Source organism: Bufo gargarizans, chromosome 1 (assembly GCF_014858855.1).
Source record: "Bufo gargarizans isolate SCDJY-AF-19 chromosome 1, ASM1485885v1, whole genome shotgun sequence".
Classification (NCBI taxonomy): domain Eukaryota; kingdom Metazoa; phylum Chordata; class Amphibia; order Anura; family Bufonidae; genus Bufo; species Bufo gargarizans.
Window position 1 is genome coordinate 37,314,486 of NC_058080.1, and position 24,690 is coordinate 37,339,175.

The 24,690-nt window shown below is 43.2% G+C and overlaps 1 protein-coding gene across 1 annotated transcript in view; it reads left to right on the top strand.

Annotated features, from left to right (window-relative positions):
* Window positions 1-24,690, top strand: part of LOC122924412 (vomeronasal type-2 receptor 26-like) — a 100,107-nt gene that overhangs the window by 50,765 nt on the left and 24,652 nt on the right. Inside the window, exons 5-6 of the mRNA XM_044275476.1 lie at window positions 7,114-7,237; window positions 15,130-15,995. Coding sequence (XP_044131411.1) covers window positions 7,114-7,237; window positions 15,130-15,995 — 990 coding nt within the window. The remainder of the gene's footprint in view (window positions 1-7,113; window positions 7,238-15,129; window positions 15,996-24,690) is intronic.

A 24,690-nucleotide genomic window follows, 5' to 3' on the forward strand; every position in this document is an offset into this window, starting at 1 on the left:
AAAACCTAGAAATAATTGACAGGATATAATGGGATGTAGACCGGCCCACACTGTCAGTCTACAGGATGTTCTAAACAATCTTCTAAAAATCCTGCAGAGAAGTTATCTCTTCTGTCTCAGCTAGTAACCTTCTTAGAGGTGTAAGCCGTGTATCGGGGGTGTGTTCCCCACGATACAACGATGTCACGAACGAGGAAAGCAACCCCAACACCAGGTTTTGCCAAAACAGTATTTTACTTTAACGTGGCAATGAGCACATCCAGAAATGCTGGGAACACACAATACATTTACATACACCCAGCCAGAAGGCTGAGACCCTTGTGCTGCACAGCACGGCGTCCTCCAATGGATGCCAGAGGAAAGTGAGGTAATTTACCTACTGGCGGGCACAACTAAACAGCCACGCCTTACCTGTTATTATCCTAAAAAATCAAGAACAACTGTTTGGGTTTGTGGTACGGGCTAGCCTGCGGTGCAGCACAACAGCTTACAATGCTCTACAGAATTCCCCTTCCCATAACTGTTTTTGTAGTACGTGCCTGAGTATTCCTTCTGTGCCAAAACGCCAGCCTGGCTTGAGTTTGTGGGGAAGTTTATCAGCTCTCCAGTGTGAAATGTCCCTTTAAATTGTAGTCCTAGCAATGAACAGCCAGCAACACTTGTGGCCATGCGGTAACGCAGTATATCGATGGAGCCTCCTCACACACAGCTCCTGGATCCTCTTCCAAGCTCTCCCCCAAGATGGCTGCTCTATCTCTTCCTCTCCATGCTTTGTAACTCCACCTCTCATGAATATGGAAAAATATGCAGTCTGTTAGCTGTTTTTAGGAAACAGCGGCATCTTGTGGCAGAACAGCACAATTTCAGTCCAGATATATAACTTAGTTTACACAAACAGTGTTTAGATAATGAGAGCTGTTCCTCCATCTCACATGCCACCCCACTAGAGGTTGTAATTCTCTGCAACCCTCCCCATTCAAACTCATCCTGGGCATAGCGCTGTGGGGGCACACCAGCATTGGGCTGGGGGGAGGAGCTGCTGACTGCTCAAAACTTACCCTGGATGGCAAACTTGCCATGGCTGGAGCCTCTGTGGGTACCGGGGCAGGGACAACCCACCAGTCCATCTTCTCTAAGGGGGATTTCTGCTGTACTCTGAGCAGGAAGAGGCATCTCACAGTGTTACGGTGCAAGTTTCGCTAGGGCCCCCAGTCCTTATTGGCTCTACCTCATAGACCGGGATGGCAGGGTCTACCCTCCTCTTCACCGAGTGTGGGACCGCCTACCACTGCCCATCCAACTTCCCAGATGGCCACTTGGCTCTGACCATCACCAGGGGCATACCCATCCCTCTGGACTGGTCGTATGTTAGGGTGCACCACTTGTCTCAGGCGCTCCATCACAACCTTGTGGATCACTATCAGCCATCAGCAGTGGTCTTGCACCTATGCGGTGGTATTTGTCGGTGGTGGCTCCATCAGATCTAGCATGTGGAGATCTTCAATCTCCTGTCCAGCTCTCCCAAACATGATGCTAGAGATCTTCAATCTCCTGTCCGGCTCTCCCAAACATGAGCATATGCGGGGAGTATCCAATGGTACTTTCTACCCTGTTGTTATACCACCAAGCCTTTTGGTTGTCCTAAAGAGACCTCAGCATCTGGAGCAAGGTTCGGTTGAACCGCTCGCACGCACCGTTTCCCTGGGTTTAATGCGGGGTGGTGCGGGAAAGTTTGATCCCAGTTGGTACAGCTCATTCATTAGAGTATCCTGAAAACATGCCCCCTGGTCTGAATCTATCCTCCATGTACACCTGAACACCTGTATAAAGTATTTGCAGACCACTTCAGCGGTCGACTCTGCTATCTGGTCTCTGGTGTGTACAGCCATTGCATACTTTGTGAAAGGATCTGTAATGACTAGACAGTATGAGTTTCCCGACGCAGAATACTCAATCTGTACATAATCGATCATAAGGAGCTATAGGGGCGCAGAGGTCTGGATGGCTTCACAGGAGCCCTCTGTTCAGTACTCTTTCTTATCCTGCAGGGCTGACACTTAAGTCATGCCTCAGCCACCATGTCTACCAAATCGGGACAGTATACCAGCTGTTGGAGCCACTTGAACTTTTTGTCGCTCCCGAAATGGTCACCCCTCTCATGGGCATACTGGGCGGCCTCCGATCCCAATGACATGGGGATGTCAATCTGTTGCCGGTACTGCAGCTCTGATTGTAAGTATGGGGTTTGACATAGGAGGCCCTGGGTAACATTCAGCTTATCCCACTGGCATAACAACTTCTGGCCCTCTAGATTCAGAAGAGGTCAGATCTTGGTCTGGACCCATTCTTTCACTTTCCACAAGTCCAGGCAGCCATTCTGGACCCTCTCCCAATCAGCCAAGGTCATTCCCAGCACCAGTAACATCCCGGATGCCACCCCACTTGAATGTGCCATAGCCTGAAACATGGATAAATTGACCAAGTCAGTGTCCTCTAGCTCCTCATCAGCACTATGAGTCGACAACTGTACTGGGACTTGGGAGAGCGCATCGGCGTTGCCGTTCTCCCTCCCTGACTGGAACTTGATGCGATATTGGTACGTAGAAAGTGACCCATCCACCTCTGTTCAAGCGCACAAAGCTTGGCATTCTCTAAATATGTTAACAGGTCTGTCATGGATGGTGAATGGTGTTTTCCAGCAACTGCTGTTGTCCTGGAGTCAGTGTCTTTCAGTCCACCCCCATCTAGGCCATGATCACCGAGCCGTTCCACTCCGTTGTTGGGGTCTCACTTTGATGAACCTCTACAGCATAGATCCAGGCTGATCTATCTGGCTGTAGCATGAAGCCACTTTGTCAAGGGATGTCCCCTTTGGACATATAAACTTTGGCCAGCAAGGTATTCCCAGGAACGGTTAACTTGCAGTCTTCAACATTGAGACAGTGTACAGGCACACATCCATCCTTCACGAGGGCCCGGTCTACCAGTGGGTGAGTCTGCGTTTCATCCTGGTAAGCGGGCTGGATCAGGACCTCCAGTCCATTCAGTTGTCGCCCAGTCCCTACCAGCAGCATCAATATTTGTTCTTGTCGAGGCGGGATCTTTATCGGGGTCCTCTGCGGCACCTTCACATGTCTAATGGGCAACCCGGACATGTTACTCTTTAGCAGACTACATCTCCTCACCATCTGTTGTAGAACCTTCTGGGTCGGCCGGTCTGTGGTGGCCCGATGCCTATACTTCGGCTCTTCTTTGGGATAGAGTTCATAGACTAGGTCTCTCAGCACATTCATACCTAGCGTCTCGTCCATTCCCCTCCGGGATGAATGGTCCACCAGCACGACCCATTAGGTGGACCTGCATCCAGAATATCCCTTGGACGTCCATCTCTCTGTTATTGGCAGCCGTCAACCTGATGACGCTCCCGTCTTCCAGCTCCATCATATGTCCAAAGTGTCTCTCGAAGAACTCCAGAGGCATAAGGGTGCTGTCCGACCCTGTATCAACTAGGCAGTGTACCTTCTGGCCTTCCAGCTCGGCTTCCATAACGGGGCTGCTGGAATATATGTTGTGTTTCTCAGGCATAGGGCTTAGCTAATGGTGTACCGCCGCAGGACAGCCAGCTACTGCGGCGGTTAGAAGTTTAACATTGGCTCAGTCTCTAGGATTTTAGGTGCCAACATTGCGGTGAGGTGCGTGCATGATCAGTCTTACCAACCCGGGTCTGCTCTGCATCCGCTGGTGACTGTGAACCGAACAAAAGCTTCTCTAACAAGCATGCACTGCGTGTATGTTGCTTTGCTCCTCAGCTCTCATCGGCATTCCTGGAAGCAATCCTTGTTCCTCTGGACAAGATCTGGTAGTTCTGGTCACTGAAGGGTGCGCCCACACCTGTATATCAATGGATCCTCCTCATACACAGCTCCTGGATCCTCTTCCAAGCTCTCCCCCAAGATGGCTGCTCTATATCTTCCTCTCCAGGCTTTTTAACACCACCTCTCATGAATATGGAAAAATATGTGTAACACCCCAGAGTGGTGTTACCACTCCTGCACCTGCCTTCTTTCTGTGTCTGCTAACGTTAATGTCATCTATGCATTCTGTTCCAGGATTTGCAATTGTCATGTTCACATGTAATGTGCCTGGTTCACCAGCAGGTGGCAGCAAACACTGCAGAGCTGTACGTAGATAGAATGGAACCTTCCATTCCATTCTAAACCTCCCCTCCCCCTGGAGAGAGGTGGGCAAGTCCCACTTCCTGCAGGAAAGGTGGGGACCAATAGAGAGAGAGTCAGTTTAGCTTACCTACTGCTGGACATGCCCAAGCCTGCCAGAGCACCCTCAGCTCTGCTGGCCATGGAGGCCAAAGCTTAGAGCCTCAGGAGCCAGGAGGAATGTTCCCTGGCCTAATCTAGAGACAGACCATACAAAGTGGAGTGCAGCATACAGAAGAAGCAAAGTCATGCAGTCAGACTGTCAGTACAGCAGAGCCAGAGAGAAACAGATATAGCAGAGTCGAGTTTGCCTGCCAGTTTTAATGCTAAAGCCTGCTGGGACAAGACATAGTCTGCAAACTGTTTTGGAGAATGTTTATTGAAAGTAAAGCTGCTGTTCAACTACATACAACGTCTGGACTCAATCTTTCTTTCAAATCCCTCAATTATTCCCCTTATTTATTGCTTTGGAGCCAAAGCCTAGAGTCCAGCCCTATCTGGGTAGGAGTACCGTGACACACATAAAGGGACATTTTAGGCTGCACTATACCACTCAGCATTCCTACACCTGGGAGGCGCATTACATAGAGGGTGTGAGTAATAAGGATCATTATTTACTGGCAGCCATGATTTTTATCTGATTCACCTTTATCAGTGTGCATGCAAAATAAGTTCTCACTTCAACCCTCGGCTTGTCAGATAGCAGAGGTAGTAAACTCCACAGGGGTTCTGGCTTCAAACAAACAACTTGTTTACAAATTCACACGTCCTCCAGTCAGCCAGGAACCCCAGCTAATAGAACAGGAAAGACCTCTCTGCAGGGGTCTGGGCCATTCCCCAGTTAAATCAAATATAGAAGACAGAATGGAACTGGCGATTTATAAGGAATTATGAATCGCCCAGCCATCACAGGCACAAACCGGATACATATTTGTGTCCCTGTGGCCACGATGAACAGGCCCGTGGTCTTAGTGTGGTGGTAGGAGGCCAGGGAGGGGAGATATACATATTTCCCCACAGAAACCCAATGACGGTACCATGTTTGGACTCTACTTGTAGCCGGAACCCAGGTGGGTCTGTTGCTCCCAGAACCATCTCCCTATGACCTTCTGGTCTGGAGCTATAAACCCTAAAGGGTTTTGTGGGTCAGTGAGCTGCCATCATCAGCAGAGAAGGGGGGACCTTTCCCAGAGGCGGGAAGAGGAGGGGCCGGCTACAGTTTAAAAGGCTTGTGCCAGCAAGCGGGCAGGTCTTTCTCTGAAAGGGGGTCAAATCATGGCATGTGTTTGGAGAGACCTGGAAACTGCTGACATCACTGCCCCCACATGACCGCAGCCAAGGATTATTACACCATCATAACCCAAAGGAACATTCATCTACCCGGTAACTGACTTGTACTCTGTGTAATCCTGTTTGTACCATACTACCTGTATTCATAACTTCAGACCACTGTATATATTCTGTGTGTATAGTGTGTTATCTAGTGTGTCCTTAAGGCGATTAAATGTATAATTTAATCTTGTGCTGTCTTGTATCTCGATCACGAATCCCCACGTCCGTGTTTCGGCCTAGTTATCAGCTACCGCTGGTTAGTTTCTCACCCTATATAATCCCGTTAGCGGACCGGGCTTATATCAAACGAGAAGCTGGTGGCAGATTTCCAGGGCTGAGGAAGTGCTGTTTCACTGGGGCAGTGACCAGGCTCCCTCGGTTTGTTGCCTCTCTGTGCGCGTGTGGACATGAGGAGTCGGTGTAAACTGTGCCGAGCTGACCTTACATGCTCATCCGGGAGGGCGTAACTTCACTTCTTGGTAACCAGTGACCATACCGCGTCTCGTGAGCTCGACGTAGTTGACGTCTGACGTCAGTCGGGGCACGAGGGATGGTATTCGTCACAGAGGGCCCTAGGGGGAGGCACCCGTTGCATATGCAGTATGTTAGCTGTGTTTAGGAAACAGCAGCATCTTGTGGCCAAACAGCAGAATGTCAGTCCAGATATGTAACTTAATTTACACAGTGTTCAGACAATGAGAGCTGTTTCCCCATCTCACACAGGCATGGCTGTGCATTCTTAGTGTCTCACTGAAGATAGAGCAGAACGGGAGAGGCTCCTGCTGTAGCCAGTTTACTAAAAGCCAAATTTAAGATTGTTAGTAAGAGGAGGGAGAACATGGTTACTCTTACTGGATTCACGATAGATTTCTTAAAGAGGCTCTGTCACCAGGATCAATCTATTTCTCTATTTTAATTGCGATATGAGAAACATATGAAATGAAGAATGTTTAGTGTTTCATTAATATGCAAGTCTTAATGTCTGCCAATGATTAGAGCCCTGATGACCATCACACATTGCAATAAAGGACAACTGCAATAGATTTTATTAAGGATTGAAATCTGTAACGTTGAAGAGAACAATAAACATTTCTTAAAAGCTTCTCACTTGTAGAGATAACCTCTCCCCAACCTGCAGTCATACCTACAGCAGGGGCGCTGACATACATTCAGCATCTTGGCTCTGTTCTATGGCAGATATTTGAGTGAGGTGCTGCCCAGAATTGAAAAGGACTCCAGGGCAATAAGTATAATGGTTTCTGGTCTGAAACATTTATGGGTCTGGTCTGGCATCTTAATTCCTGGGGTCTGATTAATTTAGAGGTATGGTCTGGGGAATGCATGAATTTAGGGATTTGTTCTGGGATCTCATTAATTTAGAGGTATGGTGTGGGGTCTGCATTCTTTTAGGCTCTGTTCTAGGGGATGACCGAACTTAGGGCTTTGACGATCAACATAATGGAGTTAGCTGTAAGTAGGACTTTTATGTGCATTGATCTAATCATTTGTCAGCATTATTTGATTGTTGGAGAGCTTTTTTGATGACCGATGATATATATTTTTCTAGATACCAGCAGGCTCGTGTTCTGCAGCTTGTTTTCCAGGAACTCGACGATCTCCAAAAAAAAGTTATCACTCGTGCTGCCATGACTGTATTCCATGTTCAGAGGGACATATATCCAATATATCTGGTAAATATCTCCTAATACACATAACATGTAAACCATGAGTGGGATCAATTTACTTCAGGTCGTGAGGATCAAAAGGGACCTTTAGGTGCCAGACATATGAAAGGAGGATCATTAGACAAGGAGCTAAGGTGAAAAGATAATAGGTAATAAAGAGGGGACATAGGCCGACAATAGATTCCCGTCATTTAAAATTAAAAGATGACACAAAAACAACAAAAAGTTAGATATGAAAGGGAACCTTTCCGCAAATACGCCTTTTTACTGACATAAACAAAGGGGGTTTAGGCTAGACAGCTGGCTTTACTCAATGATTATATCTACCCAAAATAGTGCATTAAAAACTATACCTTATCCTGCAAAAAATAAGCCTTCATACAGGTACATTGATGAAAAAACTAAAAAATTATAGCTCTTGGAAAGCAATGATGAAAGAATTTGTGTTGTCACAAAGAGGTTAAACCGCCAGCATTACCTTACAGGTGATTTCACTTGTTTCTAAACTTGGTTTTCTCTTTGCTGCCTGATGAGCCTAATCAGCGAAAAAGGGCTTTTATTCCCTCGCAAGCGGTATGTAAATGAGGGTCTTGAAGTCAAGCTCGCCATGCCCCCTTCCCACTCTTAGCATTTGATTGAGGCCCTGGTTCCCTTGTCATGTCGGATTCCAGCCTGAAATCTTGCGCATGTGCTGTGTTATAGTCATTCCTGCATTGAGCCGCTGAAAACAGGTACTAAGTGGGAACAATGCGCACATGCGGGAATAATGGTAACACAGCGCATGCACGAGAGTTCAGGCTGGAATCCAACATGACAAGAAAACTTCAATCAAGTGGGAAGGGGCCGCGATGACCCCTTGACTTCGATACCCTCATTTATATACCGCCTGCGGGGGAATAAACATCTTTTTTTAGGAGAGTAAGTTCAGAACGTCTCCCCCTTTTCACTGCAGACATCTTATATCTCCTCACATCTATGGCCTCATCATTCTTTACCAAGTGAGCTGGAATGTGTATTTTTATCTTATCCTTTTCATGAAAAGGATCATTGACTCTTCTGGCTGATCTTGTGTTTTGTACCATGGACAATTCTCTATATACATTATACTATACAGCCCTTCAATATAGTAAAGGGATATTCCATGTGTTACAACTTATCCCCTATCCACTGGGATTCGGACCCCCAACGATCATAAGAATGAAGACCCTGTACACCTCGGAGTCCCCTCTACCCCCCTGAAATGAACGGAGCAGCAGATCGGGCATCTGAACTGCCATCCCATTCATCTCTATGGGGGTGCCGGAAATAATTGAGCACTGTACTCGGCTATCTGCAGAACTCCTGTAGAGATGAATGAAGAGTCAATGCTTGGCCTACTGTTCATCTAAACTGTAACTTACCTTGTCCTGGCCCAGAGATGTTCTACTGTGCAGGCTTCTTTGATGACCATCGTTCATCACTCAATAGCAGTTTTAAAAAGCGACATCCTTCAAGTGTTCTTTACCTGTGGACTAAGGTATTGTCCTAAATCACAGTTAGCTGAATTTAATAAAAAATATGGAAACAATGTGATGGCCAACGTTTTTTGTGTTTCTGGGAATGGGACTCAACACAACCATGAAGCTTTCTATTATTACCATGTGCCCTACTAATCACAACTCTATTCTTGACTTGTACTGTTATATACCTTCCATATCAGGCTGCTTTATAAGTTATTCTGCAAACACAATCACTAAACGTTATGAAAAAAAAAACTTATTGTTCCATGGTCACAATGACTCATGTCAGGATAATCTATTTGTGGAGCGGAGCTGACTGCTAAGCTGAGGAGACGCATGCTGGAGGAGCTCCTGCTCTATAAGTGATGTTTTCTTACCTAATCTGCCTTTATTATCATATCTGAGGCATTTTCAACTAAAATACGTGGGGCTGATAATCAGGCACCCTTATTTCATCATTTTTTATAGCCAGGAACATCGCTACATAACCGGAGGCCTGAACTTAAGCTGAGACCGGTGTAAGCATTCCCGGCCAGGAGGGAAAAAATAGTGCCGTTCTAATAAACCTTCAGGGCTCTGCAGACTACCGAAAGCCAAGGCTGACTCCCATATCAGCGATAATCAGAAAACACCCCCTGAAAGCGGGGGCCAGCGCTGTATTTCGCGGGAAATAATCTGCTACCGGGGCTGGTGAGAGTAATTCCGGACGGGAGCCCAAGCCGGGTAAAGAAGAACAGGTCCGACTTACTACGCCTCGCTGCGCCTATAACATCCGGCACTCAGCGGGGAATTGAGTCAAGCGCTGGTGCCAGCAAAGACCGGTACGAACTCCACTACAAGGGGCCAGTGTTTGCCCCGTTGGTACCGAGACTTTAGTTAAGCCGGGAGCCGGGACCTGAACTTTCGGCTAGGTCCCGTCCCCGATCTGAAAAGGGGAAACACTATTTACTGACTGCAGAGCCCGGTTTAAATACTGGAGATCACCGCTGACTCTTGCGGCTACGGTGGGGGACAGAATAAACTGCAGAGACCTATTGTGAAGGCCACAGAGCGCTCCGGTGACCAGAGCCTGTAAGAAAGGAAAGCAGATCCCTGCATTCTGGACATATATTATACAGAAGTAAAATTATACTCTCAGACAACAATGTGAAGTAAACAACAATAAAGAAACAGGAGCCATGACTGTAGAAATCTAATCAACAACTATGACCAAAAACTAACAAGCTGCCTCCTATCTCCATCGTCATTGGTTAGCAAGATACTTAACCCTTTAGATCCATGCTATTTGCATCTCTTTCTAGCCTTTTTTCTTGTTGCAGCCCTCCTCAGACATTATGGGGAAACCAAGAGGCCTAACCGAAGAAAACAAAGCAAGACCCCCAAGAAGCAATCTGAAATGAACAAAGGTCAGAAATCAGATGTGACCCCCGCTGAATTTGGCTCAGAGGACCAAGCAAGTTCTACACTAAAAGCGACGCCGCCTCTGACAGTGAGGATGACGACTTAGCCCAAGACCAAGACGACCCCCAAGAAGCAATCTGAAATGAACAAAGGTCAGAAATCAGATGTGACCCCCGCTTAATTTGGCTCAGAGGACCAAGCAAGTTCTACACTAAAAGCGACGCCGCCTCTGACAGTGAGGATGACGACTTAGCCCAAGACCAAGACGACCCCCAAGAAGCAATCTGAAATGAACAAAGGTCAGAAATCAGATGTGACCCCCGCTTAATTTGGCTCAGAGGACCAAGCAAGTTCTACACTAAAAGCGACGCCGCCTCTGACAGTGAGGATGACGACTTAGCCCAAGACCAAGACGACCTGAGATCATACATTAAGACCCTCCCTACTTCAGAAAAGGTATGTTCCCGGGAACTCACTGACACTCTTAAGTCAGAGTTAACAGAAATTAAATCTGACATAAGACAAATGTTCTCAAGAATCAATTCCATAGAAGAAACAACTGAAAAAATCATCTCACACTCTACATCTCTAGAAATTAGGGTTGTAGCCCAGCAAAAAGAATTACAAGAACTCCGCCTACACTTAGATGATCTTGAGAACAGATCTAGGCGCAATAATCTTAGAATTAAAGGAATGCCTGAGTCAGTAGAAGACAAAGACATTTTCACAGTACTGAATACAATCTTCTCAGAACTCTTGGGGAAAGAAGATTCACAAAGCTTAGGAATTGAAAGAGTACATAGGGTCTTTCGCCCAAAGGGAGCAACCACTGATATACCCAGAGACATCCACTATTACTTTTTAAGTTTCAGCTTAAAAGAAGAGATTTTAAAGAAAGCCAGAATAGTGGGAAAAAAAAATTGAATATAATGGTGGAGAGATAACAATCTTTCAAGACATTTCTAAATTCACCTTAGACAAAAGGAGGCAGCTGGCTCCCTTCACTAGAGCCCTTTAGAGAAAGAAATATCAAGTACAGATGGCTTTACCCATTCGGTCTTTTAGCCACTTACAACAGCAGACCATATATTGCTAAAACACCTGAAGATCTTACACCATTCGAAAACTGAACCTTGGACAATTAGACATACCAGAATGGTTGACTGATGACCCTGCGGAGTCCTTTCCCAGCCTGCCCAGGGAAAACAAATGGGAAACTATAACTACCCCGAAACAAAGAAGGAGCGATCCTCAAGACTCTCCCTTCCCAAGGGCTCCCCGCAAAAACCCAAGAGGGTTCACACCAGGATGAAGAAGTTCCGTATCATTTGATAAGTTTGTAGTTTGGTCTTCGTCTTGAGTTGTTCTGCTTTAGAATTTGTGTCATCTGACATAACTGTTCTATTTGATACTTGACACTTTACCGCCATGGTCATTGGCTCCCTTTGATGTAATCAGGAGCTTTCCTCATCTACACTAGGTCCTGATCCGTTCTGATCACTCCCTAGTTTCATTACATCCTTCTGCAACTTGTTAAGCTGTGTTAATTGTTACTTAACATAGTTATTACCCCCCTCACAGAAACACCCATCCTTTACTACCTTGATGAGTGTTCTAAACTCTGATCCAAAAGGTTATCCTTTTTCACCTATGGATCAGACGCTGTTACTTTTCACCCCCTCGGTACTCTACTCTGTTCAGGAGGCGTACCGTTTGTTACCAATTTCGAAGTTACATTACCCTACCAGTCAGACTATGAAGAAGGCTTATTATGTTGTTTTAAAAAAAAAATGGTTGATTTCAATTGTGCGACCTACAATGCCAATGGTTTAAATGTACCCACTAAAAGAGGTCAGATACTTTTCAAAAAACAAAAAAAATATTTATTATTTATTCAAGAAACACATTAAAAAAAAAAATCCACACCATAACTAAACATAGCTTCTACAACCAATGGTACAATGCTTGCACCCCATCTCAGAGACGGAAAGGAGTAGCTATCCTTATAATTAGAAACCTCCCCTTTGTTAAGTCAGATGTATCTGTTGACCCTGAAGGCAGATATATATTTTTTAAAGGCAAAATTGGCGAATGAACATTTACCTTTGAAAATGTTTATGCACCAAACGACAAACAGACCGCTTTCTATAGATTTGTTTTGAATAGGCTGGGGCCGTTCATGGAGGGGACTTTGGTTCTCAGTGGAGACTTCCACATAGCCCTTGAGCCGGGCATAGACACATCCCAAGGTAGGTCTAGCATCTCCTACAAAAAAACTTAAAACAATCAGAAGCTTAATTCATGAGTTCCATTTAGTTGACATCTGGAGAGCCATGCACCCGACTGAAAAGGAGTTCTCCTGCTTCTCCAATGTACATAACTCGTACTCTAGAATTGACTACCTTTTTACTAAACAGAGAGAACTAGGCAATGTAATAATATCAGAATACGGCTCTAGACTCCTCTCCGACCATGCTCCCCTCCACGTCCGGTTCCAATTTGGAACACCCAAGGCAAAGCCTTGTACCTGGATATGAAATGAGAGTTTACTAGCAAAAGAGGAAAATGTGAAACCTATCAATACCCACCTAAACAACTACTTCAAGGAAAATTTTGAAGACAGAGTGTGATCCCTTGATATGGGAAGCTCATAGACCCGTCATTAGGGGGATTCTGATACAATTAGGTGCCAAAAAAAAAAGAGCCCAAAACAAAGAATTAGAGGAAACTTTAAGTAAGATAAAAAAAAATTGAAAGCCTACATAAGGCCTCTATATGCAAAAAAGTGGAATTATCCCAACTTAGGTTAAAATAAATATTAGACTCTAAATATCAGAGATATCTATATATGGCTAATTTCCGCCATTAGCTATACGCCAATAAATGTGGCAAAGATCTTGCAAAATTAGCCCGAAAAGACATAGCTTCCAAAAATATATCGAAAATTAAAACAGCAGATAACAAAGAGGTCAGACAAACTAAAGAAATAGCGAAAGCTTTCCAAGTATTTTATAGTAATTTACATAACCTCCAGTCAGCCGAAAAGAGGGATGGTATCCAGACATCTGACATCGAGAACTATCTAATTGACATAGTAGTACCCAAATTATCCCAAGATCAAACAGATTCACTGAAGACCCCTTTCTCCGTGAAGGAAATCATCAATGCAATTAAGAGCCTACCAAGCAGTAAAAGCCCCGGCCTGGATGGGTTCTCAGCTAATTATTGCAAAAAATGTAAAGACACATTAGCCCCACACCTAATGAACTATTTCAATAATATATCATCTGAAGTCCCTTTTAGGACTGAATCACTATCTGCACACATTACAGTAATCCCTAAAGAGGGTAAGGACTGCTCTCAATGTATAAACTACAGACCGATCTCTTTATTAAATAACGATCTGAAACTCTTCGCAAAAGTTCTCGCGATGAGACTTCGAGATCTTATGGGCTATCTGATCGGAGACAACCAGGCGGGTTTCATACCCAAAAGAGAGGCAAAAGATAACACAAATAAAGTGCTTCAAATGATTCAATATGCACGCCTCAAGAAGACTCCACTCTTACTGGTCGCCTCCGACGTAGAGAAAGCTTTCGACAGATTAAGCTGGCCATACCTCAAAGCAGTCCTGGAGAAATGTAATTTTCCCAAACCATTCATAAATAAGATTATGGCCCTATATACCACACCGACAGCTAAAGTTAAAATCAATGGCGAGCTTTCTGAGTCATTCAATATACGAGACAGGGATGTCCCCTCTCACCCCTTCTTTTTGTTTTGTCTTTGGAGCCCCTTTTTAGTTAAAATTAGGGAAAATCCCCAAATTAATGGTTTACGCACCAAACAAAAAGAATACAAAATTGCTGCATATGCAGATGATACGTTATTTGCTCTCACTGACCCTCTTAATTCACTTCCAAATTTGATAACAGAATTTGACGCTTTTAACACAGTGTCGGGTTTTAAAATTTACCTTAATAAATCAAAAATGTTCAATGTTTCACTCAACAATGAAACATGGGAAAAAGCCAAGTCAATTAGTGAACTCAAATCACCTAATAATTATTTCAAATATTTGGGTATCAATATATATCTAAATTCATCAGACTTATATAATCACAATTATGCCCCACTCCTAAAATATGTTAAAAATCTATTAAAAGACTGGGAGCCATTGCTCCTCTCCTGGTTTGGGAAAATAAACCTGATTAAAATGAGTATTGTCCCCAAATTCCTATATATGTTTTCTTGTTTACCAACTGAACTCCCCAGAAAGTTATTTTCCACAGTTAAAAAAGAGCTGACAAAATTTGTTTGGCATGACAAACATAATAGATTAGCATACAAAACTATGATGAGGAGCCAAAATAAAGGAGGCACAGGCCTTCCAGACTTTGAAGGTTATTATAAAGCCTCAATTTTATCGAGGCTAATGGAATGGGCAGTCAATCCTCCACAGAAACCTTGGGTCGAGTTAGAAAGTGAGTCCTCTGAAACCACTCTTTACTCAATGTTATGGAAATCCCCTATATACCATCATATTCTCAGAACAATTAAAAATTCTCTCACCAAATTGTCAATTAAAAAATGGCACACCATTAATAAATCACTGAAATTCATGCCAACCATTAGCTCAGACACCCCTCTCATAGGCTTCATACCCAACAAATGGCTTTTTTGGCACAATATTTTGAAACGAAACAAGGCACTATCAGGAGAGCCGATAAGTTCCATTTGTAAAGGTGATAAGATCATCCCTCGCGTAGACCTTGGAAACCTTATTGACAACACTTTCATTCCAGAAAAACAATACCAGAATAATCTATTTGTGTAAAATCAGAATTATTTGGTTGCTGTAGTTAAGTAATGGGCAAATTCATGCCATTCTAGACAACTCACATATTAGACAGTATGAAAACTAATGAACATTGAAGCAACATATGTGATATTTAAATAAGACCTTGTAATCAGATGTATTTTTTATGTTATTTCCAGATAGTAAAAATTGCCAAAAGTGTCCTGAAGATCAATGGCCAAATGAGGAAAAAGACGAGTGTATTCCAAAATTGGTAGAGTTTCTGTCATACGAGCAGGACATGTTGGCTGCAGTGTTCTCCTCCATGTCTGGACTTTTTCTTATTATAACCAGCTCTGTATCAGCAATTTTCCTTTTATTCTTGGACACACCCATAGTAAAAGCCAATAATCAGAACATCAGCTTCATTCTTCTTCTGTCCCTCAAGTTCAGTTTATTGTGCATGTTCCTGTTCATTGGTCGCCCAGATGATATAACCTGCATGCTACGACAAATCTCCATTGGGGTCACCTTCACTGTTGCAGTGTCTTCTATCTTGGCCAAGACCATTATGGTTTCCATCGCTTTTAAAGCCACCAGACCTGGAAGCTCCTGGAGGAAATGGCTGGGGGTTAAACTGCCCCATTCTGTAGTGCTGATCTGCTCCCTCATTCAGTTTCTAAATGGAATTATTTGGTTGTCAATTTCCTCTCCATTTCAGGAGATGGACATTGATTCTTATCCTGGAAAGATCATCATCCAGTGTAATGAAGGCTCTGTTGTGGCATTTTATTTCATGCTGGGTTATCTGGGGGTTCTGGCAGCTGTGAGTTTTATGCTAGCATTCATGGTGAGGACATTACCCGATATATTTAATGAGGCCAAGTATATCACCTTCAGTATGCTGGTCTTCTGCAGCGTCTGGATCTGTGCCATCCCAGCGTATGTGAGCAGTAAGGGGAAGAGCATGGTCAGTGTAGAGATATTTTCTATATTGGCTTCAGAATTTGGCATTTTGAGCTGTATATTTTTTCCCAAATGCTACAATATTATCATGAGGCCAGAGGTGAGTAGTAGAAGAAATTTCCTGGAAAAACAATAATTCATGTACTGATTGTACATAATGTAAGAAAAAGTTCAAATTTACTCACCAAAATGTCTTCTTTCCATGAGTCCTGAAGCAGCACACTAAAGGGTTAAATGTAATAATTTATCATTTGAATTAATCAAAACTGCCCGGGGCAGAACACTATAATACTCCCGCTGAGACAATAAAAAGAAGTGTAAGTATGCAGCAAGAAAATATTTAATGGGTGGGATAAATTTGTGTTGCTTCGGGACTCATGGAAAGAAATTTTGGTGTGTAAATTTGAACTTTCCATATCATCCCACAGCAGCACACTAAAAGGACAAGCAATATAAAAAAAGAAGGGGAGGAATTAGAAAGTCGATTGTTCAAGCACTCTTCTTCCAAAGGCTGAGTTCATACTAGCAGATATGTCTAGCTTGTAATGCTTGATGAATGTGCCTGGAGACGACCACGTAGCAGCTCTGCAAATTTGATCAAAGGAAAGTTGACCAACTCTGCCCTTAATTGGATGTAGTTCTGGTGGAATGCGCCCTGATGTTCAACTGAGCGGTATGACCATTGGCAGAGCAGGCTTTTGAGATAACACACTTGATCCATCTAAATTTTTCGAGGCATCTTGCCCTTGTTTGGACCTTGCAAAAATACAGTAGGTTATCTAATAACCTAAAGTCCCTAATTTTTTTCAAAATAAACAAGCAGTGCTCTCTTTACATCCTGCAAATGTTTAGACTGGTCTTCATTCTGATGCTGAGCTAAAAATACTGGTAATTTCTTGATTTAAAGCAACAGATGATGGAACTTTGGGCAGAAAGTCAGGTTTCAGTCTCAGTATTATACAGTCTTGACAGGATCTAAAATATGGTTCCTTAAAGCAGAGGGCCTGGATTTCTCCTATCCGCTTGGCAGAGGTGATGGGCACGAGAAACAACGCTTTCCAAGACAGGAATTTCAAATCCACAATCTCAAGTGGTTCAAAGGGAGTCAAAACTAGGCCGTCCAGGACTGTAGGCAGATCCCAAGAAGGTATGATGCTCTTGACTGGCGTCCTGAGATTCTTAATCATCCTAAAGAATCTTCTTACTAGAGGCTGATTAGAAAACCTCTCATTAAACAATGCATTGAGAGCTGAGATATGGATCTTAAGAGTGTTAAATCGGAGACCTTTCTTAAAACCTTATTAAAGAAATTTTAGCAATTTGGGAACATCCAGAGAAGTATAACCCATCCTAACACAACTTGAAGAGAAGGATCTGGATACTCAATCATAGACTTTAATAATGGATTGTCTTCTAGAGGCCGCTATGTTCTGAATAACCTTGTATGTCAGGTCCATATCCCTCAGAGAGCTCCTGTCAATTTGCAAGCAGCTAGGTGGAAAATCCCGAGGTTCAGGTGGTAGAAGCCTTTCTGCTCCAACATATTTAAATAGAGAGGAATCTCCCCTTCTATATAGACTCAGGGCCAGAGGTAACCATGCTTGATGGGGCCAAAAAGGTAGAATCAATAATTGAAGCCTAATCTTTTATCACCTTGAAAAGTACCTTCATTATCAAAGGAAGAGGAGGGAAAACATAAACCTTGGTTCGGTTCCACTACAGGGATAGGCCGTCCAGATAATATGGATGATCCTTCAGTTTTTCTTGTTGCCATCACATCTAATTCCAGCAACCCTAGTCGATTGGCTATTTGCAAGAATAGATCATGATACTGGCTGAAGCGATGACGTGATGATGTAGACGTAGTACGTCACGCTCTCCTCTCTCCCCGTGGCTTGGCTACCTCGCTATCCTGCTGCTCTTGGCGTCTCCGCGGCCGTTCCTGCCTCCATGGACCTGGGGTGTATGCTGTTCCCCTAGCCCTTGACTCCGCTTGTTGCCCGGCGCTGTTTGTGTCTCCGGCTCTTCTGGTCCGCCTGCCTTTCCCGCCTCGCCTCTGGGACTCAGCTCGTGGGGATTATCTGGAGCGCAGTCGACTGGCTGGCTCCTCTTGCATCTGGGATCCTGGATTCCTCGACTGCGGGTGCGCTTTCAGACTCTCCGGTTCTTGCCGGTGATAGCGCTCTTCTCCTCCGCTCTGTGTGCCAGGCCTTGATTCCGGTGGCAGGGGTTGATTGTGGTGGCTGTAGGAGCGAGGTCGGCTGCTCCGCCTGTCCTGGACATTAGCGTCTTATCTGGCGGCCACTACTCCCTTTTGCTCTGCCCCCCCTTCAGAGATTTCTGGGATCGAGGGGTCTTCTTTTGGACATCCAGGTGGGATCTTCGTGGACACTCGGTGGTCAAGGAGCGGAAAAAGCTGGTGAGATTGTTCCTGTTTGTTCCTGCATCCATGTTCCTGCTTGTTTCCTCTGGCTCCCCTATGACCTTTTTCCTCCTATACTAACTACTAAAGAACCCAATTAAAAAGAATGAAAGTGCACTAGAGTATACGTAATCTACTTTTTATATGGTTTATTTCCAAGAGAGAATAAGGAGGTGAATATAAATATAAAACATAAAACACATAGAAATATAAAAGGAACAAAAGAAAAGAAAAGGAGAACAAATAAGAAGAGAGAGGGAAAAAAAAAAAAGAGAAAAAAAAAAAGAAAAAAAATAATAATAATAAATAACCAAAAAGGAATAAGAAGTGACACATATACAAAAGGAAAGAAAGAGGCGGAACAAAGAAAAAAAAAATAATAATATAGAGAGCAGGAACAAGGTATGGCTCCCAAAGCCAGTAGGCGCTCGGCTGACCTCTCAAGTCAGAAATCTGGGTCCAAAACTGCTGAAACAATAAAAATAGACCAGTTTCTGAGGTCTCCGAGGGTTAATACGAGGGGCGCACAAAAGGAACCTGTCACAAAAAAAAATGACGATCCGGAGATGACTGAGTTAGAACCACAAAAAGCCTCTAGATACTCAGAAGAGGAAGATGGCATAATGGGGGAGGATATCCCTAACGACAACTCCTCTCCGTTAGAAGAAATATTGCTAGCGGTCAAACAAAATGGGGATTTAATACAGGCTGTCACAACCCAACTTGGGTTTATCCAAGTTGATGTGGGACTAATAAAAGACGATTTGTCAAAAATGCGAGACAGAGTTAACAACCTTGAGAACTCCGTTGCCCTGATACAAAATGAATCCAAAAAAATAAATACTGAAGTCTCCACATTTAAATTAGAGTATAACCTTTTGAAGAAAAAGGTGGCGGACCTTGAGGATAGGTCACGAAGATACAACGTGAGAATAATAGGGATTCCAGAGGGTGCGGAAGAGAAGAACCCAACCCAATACATACAGAAGTTAATCTTTGAGAATTTTGGGAAAGATTCGTTTTCCTCTTTTTTTATGATTGAAAGAGCTCATCGGGTCCCAGGGGGTAAACCAATTCCAGGGAGACAACCTCGGACATTTCTTGTTAAGTTATTGACTACAGGGGATAAAGACATCCTTTTGAGAAGGGCGAGGGAATGCTCACCGGTTGTATATAATGGTAACAGATTGGCCTTTTTTCCAGATCTTTCAAAAGACATACAAGAAAAGAGACGCACATTTTTGATTGTCAAAAAGAGGCTAAGAGAAAGGGACATTAAATATTCTCTTATATTCCCAGCAAAATTGCGGATTATTTTCAATGACAAAACTCTTTTTTTTGACACTTCGGAAGAAGCCGCGGACTGGCTTGATCGAAATAATCTATGACTTAACTGTTCTATGATCTGGCGGGAATAATAATTGTTATAAGGGGCTTATCCCCCTAAATTTATTTCTCTTTGCTTCCTAATGGGGGTGGCCGAGTGGGGGGAGTGCGGGAGGGATGGTCATAGGAAAGAAATCTACTACAATACGTGGTAGATTACCTGCACGTGGGGGGGGGGGGTTGGGCTTGGGCTGTGGTGCGTCAAAATAGGTGTGTTTCTTCGTTCTTCCTTTGTTGTATCTCTTCCTTTCCATCTCCTTTTTTCCGACTTAACCGCTCTTGATAATGTTGACTAGAATTATTGCCTGGAATATACGTGGTTTGGGGGATAGAGGAAAGAGACAAGCGGTTTTTGACTTGACCCAGGTCCACTTACCAGCAATAGTATGTTTGCTAGAGACCCACCTCACTGAGGAGACCTCTAGGGTGGTCGACAGGGGATGGGCTGCGCACACTTATCATTCTACCTTCTCTAATTACTCGAGAGGTGTTACTGTCTTGATACATAGACTTATTGATTTTGTCTGCGAGGCATCCTCTGTCGACCAACAGGGGAGATTTATTTTTTTATATTGCAGGTTAAGGGGGAAGATATGTATTTTGGCCTTTGTCTATATTCCACCGCCATTTTCCTTTTCGGTCCTTAATTCTTTGGTATTATTTATGGATAAATGGCCAGAGTGTCCAACACTGATTATTGGCGACTTTAACTGTGTCATTGATCCTGTACGTGATAGGGTCTCTACGAGTGTCAGGAGTGACAGTCCGGTCCAGGGGTCTCCCCTGGCACGGTTCTGCCTGGAGGCTGGTTTCGAAGATGCTTGGGAATATTTAGGACAGGGGAAGAGGGCTTTTTCATGCTTTAGTAAAGCAGGTAAATCAATGTCCAGAATAGATCTTGCATTGATAAGTAGTAAACATGTGAAATTGCTAAAGCGAATGAAATATGAAACGAGGTCAATATCGGATCACTCTCCGTTACTACTTGAACTCTGCCTATATCAGGAAGGATATACATCAAAACCTCCTTTTAGACTAAATCCTCATTGGCTATCAGTTATAAAGACACATGAAATAATCCAAAATGAAATTGGCCGATTCTGGGATAATAACTATGGCTCAGCAAAAATTCAAGTGGTATGGGATACGTTTAAGGCGTATATGAGGGGATTGATGGTTAGTAACATCGAAAACCTTAGAAAGGAGTATGGGAAAAAACAGAAAAATCTAGAAGAACGTGTAGCACTGGCGACAGAATCCTTTTATATGAATAAGACGGAGGAGAATAGGGAAAATATGCAAAGAGCCACACAAATATATTCTAATTTTTTACTGGACAAGGCCCAACAGAGCCTTTTCTTTAAAGGGCAAAAATACTTTACCGAGTCAGGGCGACCCGGTAAATTCCTGTCCAGAGTAATTTCAAGTCAACAATCTAAAAAATATATAGATAAGGTTCGATTGATTGATGGTAGGATGGTCACTAGACAGGGCCCGGTGGAGAAGGCCTTTGTTGACTATTTCCTTGATTTGTATAAAGCCGAATCTAATATCACAGATGATAAGATAGATTTTTATCTTGACAGGATCATCTTTCCAACTATTACTGAGACACAAAAGAAAGCACTTGAACTAGAGGTCTCAATTCAGGAACTTGAGGGAGCTATTAAATTATGCTCAGCTAACTCCACTCCTGGTTCAGATGGGCTCCCATATGAATTCTACAGTAAATATAGGGATTGTATTCTCCCGAGACTGTTGGAGGTCTTTTCTGAATCAATGGAGGATGGGAAGCTGCCAGACTCAATGATGGAGGCTGTAATAATATTAATTCCAAAAAAAGGCAAGGACCCTTTAGATTTAGAATCTTACAGACCAATCTCACTGCTTAATGCAGATGTAAAGCTTCTTGCGAGGGTCCTGACTACAAGGCTTTCTAGGGTCATTTCCTCTATTGTCCATCCGGATCAGAGTGGCTTTATTCAAAATAAGGGTACACATCATAATTTACATCGGCTCTTTTCTAATATCCAGGCCCCTGGGGGGACCGCCCGCTCCATCCTGTCATTGGATGCCTCCAAGGCCTTTGACAGGGTGGAGTGGCGCTTCCTCTGGAAGGTTCTGGCAAGGATGGGCTTTGGGGAAAAGTTTATACGTACTCTTAAGTTATTGTATAGATCTCCAAGGGCAAAATTGAGTCTTAATGGAAATCTGAGTAGTAGTATTGATTTAAAAAGAGGCACGCGGCAGGGCTGTCCATTATCTCCCTTATTATTCGATATTTATATCGAACCCCTTGCGATGGCCATCAGGCAGGACGATCAGGTCAAAGGATTTGGTACGCTAGGATCACAAGACCGTATCTCCTTATATGCGGATGATGTTCTGTTTTTTATAGACCATACGGAAATCACTCTTCCTAGGATTATTCAAATGGTTAAAGCATTTGGTGAGGTGTCTGGTCTTCTTATAAACTGGGCCAAGACCAGCTTGATGCCAATAGACCCCCTGCCACAGAAAGAGGTTCTTGTGACACAGTTAGACATTGTTGATACTTTTCAATATTTGGGTTTGACTATATCGCCTCGGGTTGAAAATTTTGTACAACTCAATTTGATCCCCATAATGGTAAAGACTAGAGCTAAAATAGGGATCTGGCTGAGACTTCCCCTATCCAGAGCTGACCGAGTTTCACTAGTTAAAATGGTGATACTACCACAATTTCTTTATGTCCTCAGGAATGCACCTATTTGGATACAAGACAAATATTTTAAACTCATGGAAAGAATAATTAATGATTTAATATGGGGAAGAAAGCGAGTTCGAATAAAGCTGGAATATTTGTATAAATCTGTGGAGTATGGGGGTTTAAATCTCCCTTACTTTAAAGGGTACTTTATTGCAGCCCAGTTATTGATGTGCTATGAATCAGAGAATAGTGCATTGCTGGGGAAGTTGGTAACTAGCCATGCTCACAATAATATTTTTACCTTGTTGGAATCCGGCCTATTGAAGAGCTATGAGCGAGGCTACAGAGAGACTATAAAACTACTCCTGAAAGTGTGGGCTACAACTAGGACATGGTTGAAGGTCAAGGGTTCACTTACATTTACACCTCTTTGGCATAATGTGTACTTACAAAGGCTAGATGAAATTGCAGCTGACACATTTTGGCACAAGAATAAAATTCTGTATATTTCACAGGTAGTTAAAAATAGAGAAATTAAACCATTTATAGAGATGACACACAGTATAACAAACCTTTCCTGGTTTAGGTATCTTCAATTGCGCTCAGTACTATCCAGTTTGGATGATAAACTGGTGTTGGATATAGATAATTCATCTTTTTTGAATGATTGGGTATGGGGTACACTGTCTAGAATAAAAATTTCAAATATATATAAGTCATTACTTAAGGCACGGTTTAGTGATACACAGTCACCAGGACAAAAAGCGTGGGAGGTGGATTGTCCGAATTTACAAATAGAAGGGTGGGAGAATATTTTTGGGAACCTAGTCTCACTATCCCAGAACTTCAACCACGTTCTAATACAATTTTATATTTGCCATAGACTATATATTACTCCTTTATGGATGAATAAATGTGGATTAAGAGACACGTCTAACTGCCCTAAATGCGATATCGTAGGAGCGGATTTTCTCCATATGATATGGACTTGTCCAGAACTCACAAACTTCTGGAATACTATAAATAATTGTATCATGTATAAACTAAAAATACGAATCCCTTTTGAACCACAAGTATTCGTGCTTAATGATCTCTCCAAATTAAATAATCATAAGTATCAAAAGATCCTCCTGAGTAGGATACTGATGTTGGCCAGAGTGCTGGTCAGTCGAACCTGGTTTGCTCGATATACTCCAGATATAATTACATGGATAAATCTAATTGCTAAGGTAAAAAATTATGAGAAAATTATGTATAAACAGAGGGAAGCTGAGGAGAAGTGGATTAAGATATGGGGTGGTTGGAGAACTTGATTAGTTGTGTTTGATTTCCTCAATGATAAAGGTCTTATTTTGACGCACCACAGGCAGGGGGGGGAGGGGAGGGTTTCTTTAGGGAATTGGGGTTGGGGAGAAATTGTTTTTTTTTCTTCTATTTGTAATGTTTCAATATATTAATTAATAAAGATAATCAATAAAAAAAAATAAAAAAAGAATAGATCATGATATAGGCTCCACTCTGATGGGCGAAGAAAATTCCTGCTGAGCCAGTCTGCTTTCTGGTTGGATGAACCGTTTATACGAAAAGCTCTGATGTCCTGTATCCATATTTCTGACCAGGAAATTATACTTTGACATTCTTCGGCAAGCTGTGGAGATCTGCTTCCCCTTTGCTTGTTTGTGTAGAGTACCACCACAAGGCTGTTGGAGAGCTACCTGTAATTGAATGGCTCCTAGCTCCCTGAAATTGGAGGAAGAACAGAACTCTTCTAACTACCAGCAATGTTGGACCCATTTTGACCTGAGATGTGCTCCCTGACCCTGTGTGGAGGCATCTGTAGTTAGGAGGAGATGAGGGGGATAGTCAAGGTTCCTTCCACTGTGAATCATGTCCTCCCTGAGCCACCACTTCACATCTTCTATCATGGGAGGTGATATATTCATGTGGTTTAGACCTGAAGGAGACCTGTACGCTGTGTGGCCTTAGTTTCCTGAAACACTTCAGTAAGTTAATTCTGAAACCAGCCAAGGAACTGCTGTGCTCAAAATCCAAACCCTGCATCTTCAGAATGTGAATTGGTTACAAAGGGCAACTAAGCCAGTTTTACTTTACACCAGTTTGATAAATGACCCTGTTAGCCTGTGTCTTTCTTTCCTTTTGGCTGATTCCCTGGTGAAGACATGTAAAAAGCATAAGGCACAATAAGCAATACTGTCCAACAAGAATCCCTGCAAATGCCTAAGGACACTCAGGCTAAGCTTAGCCCTCAAGCTATGGTATACCAGGCTCATCTTTACA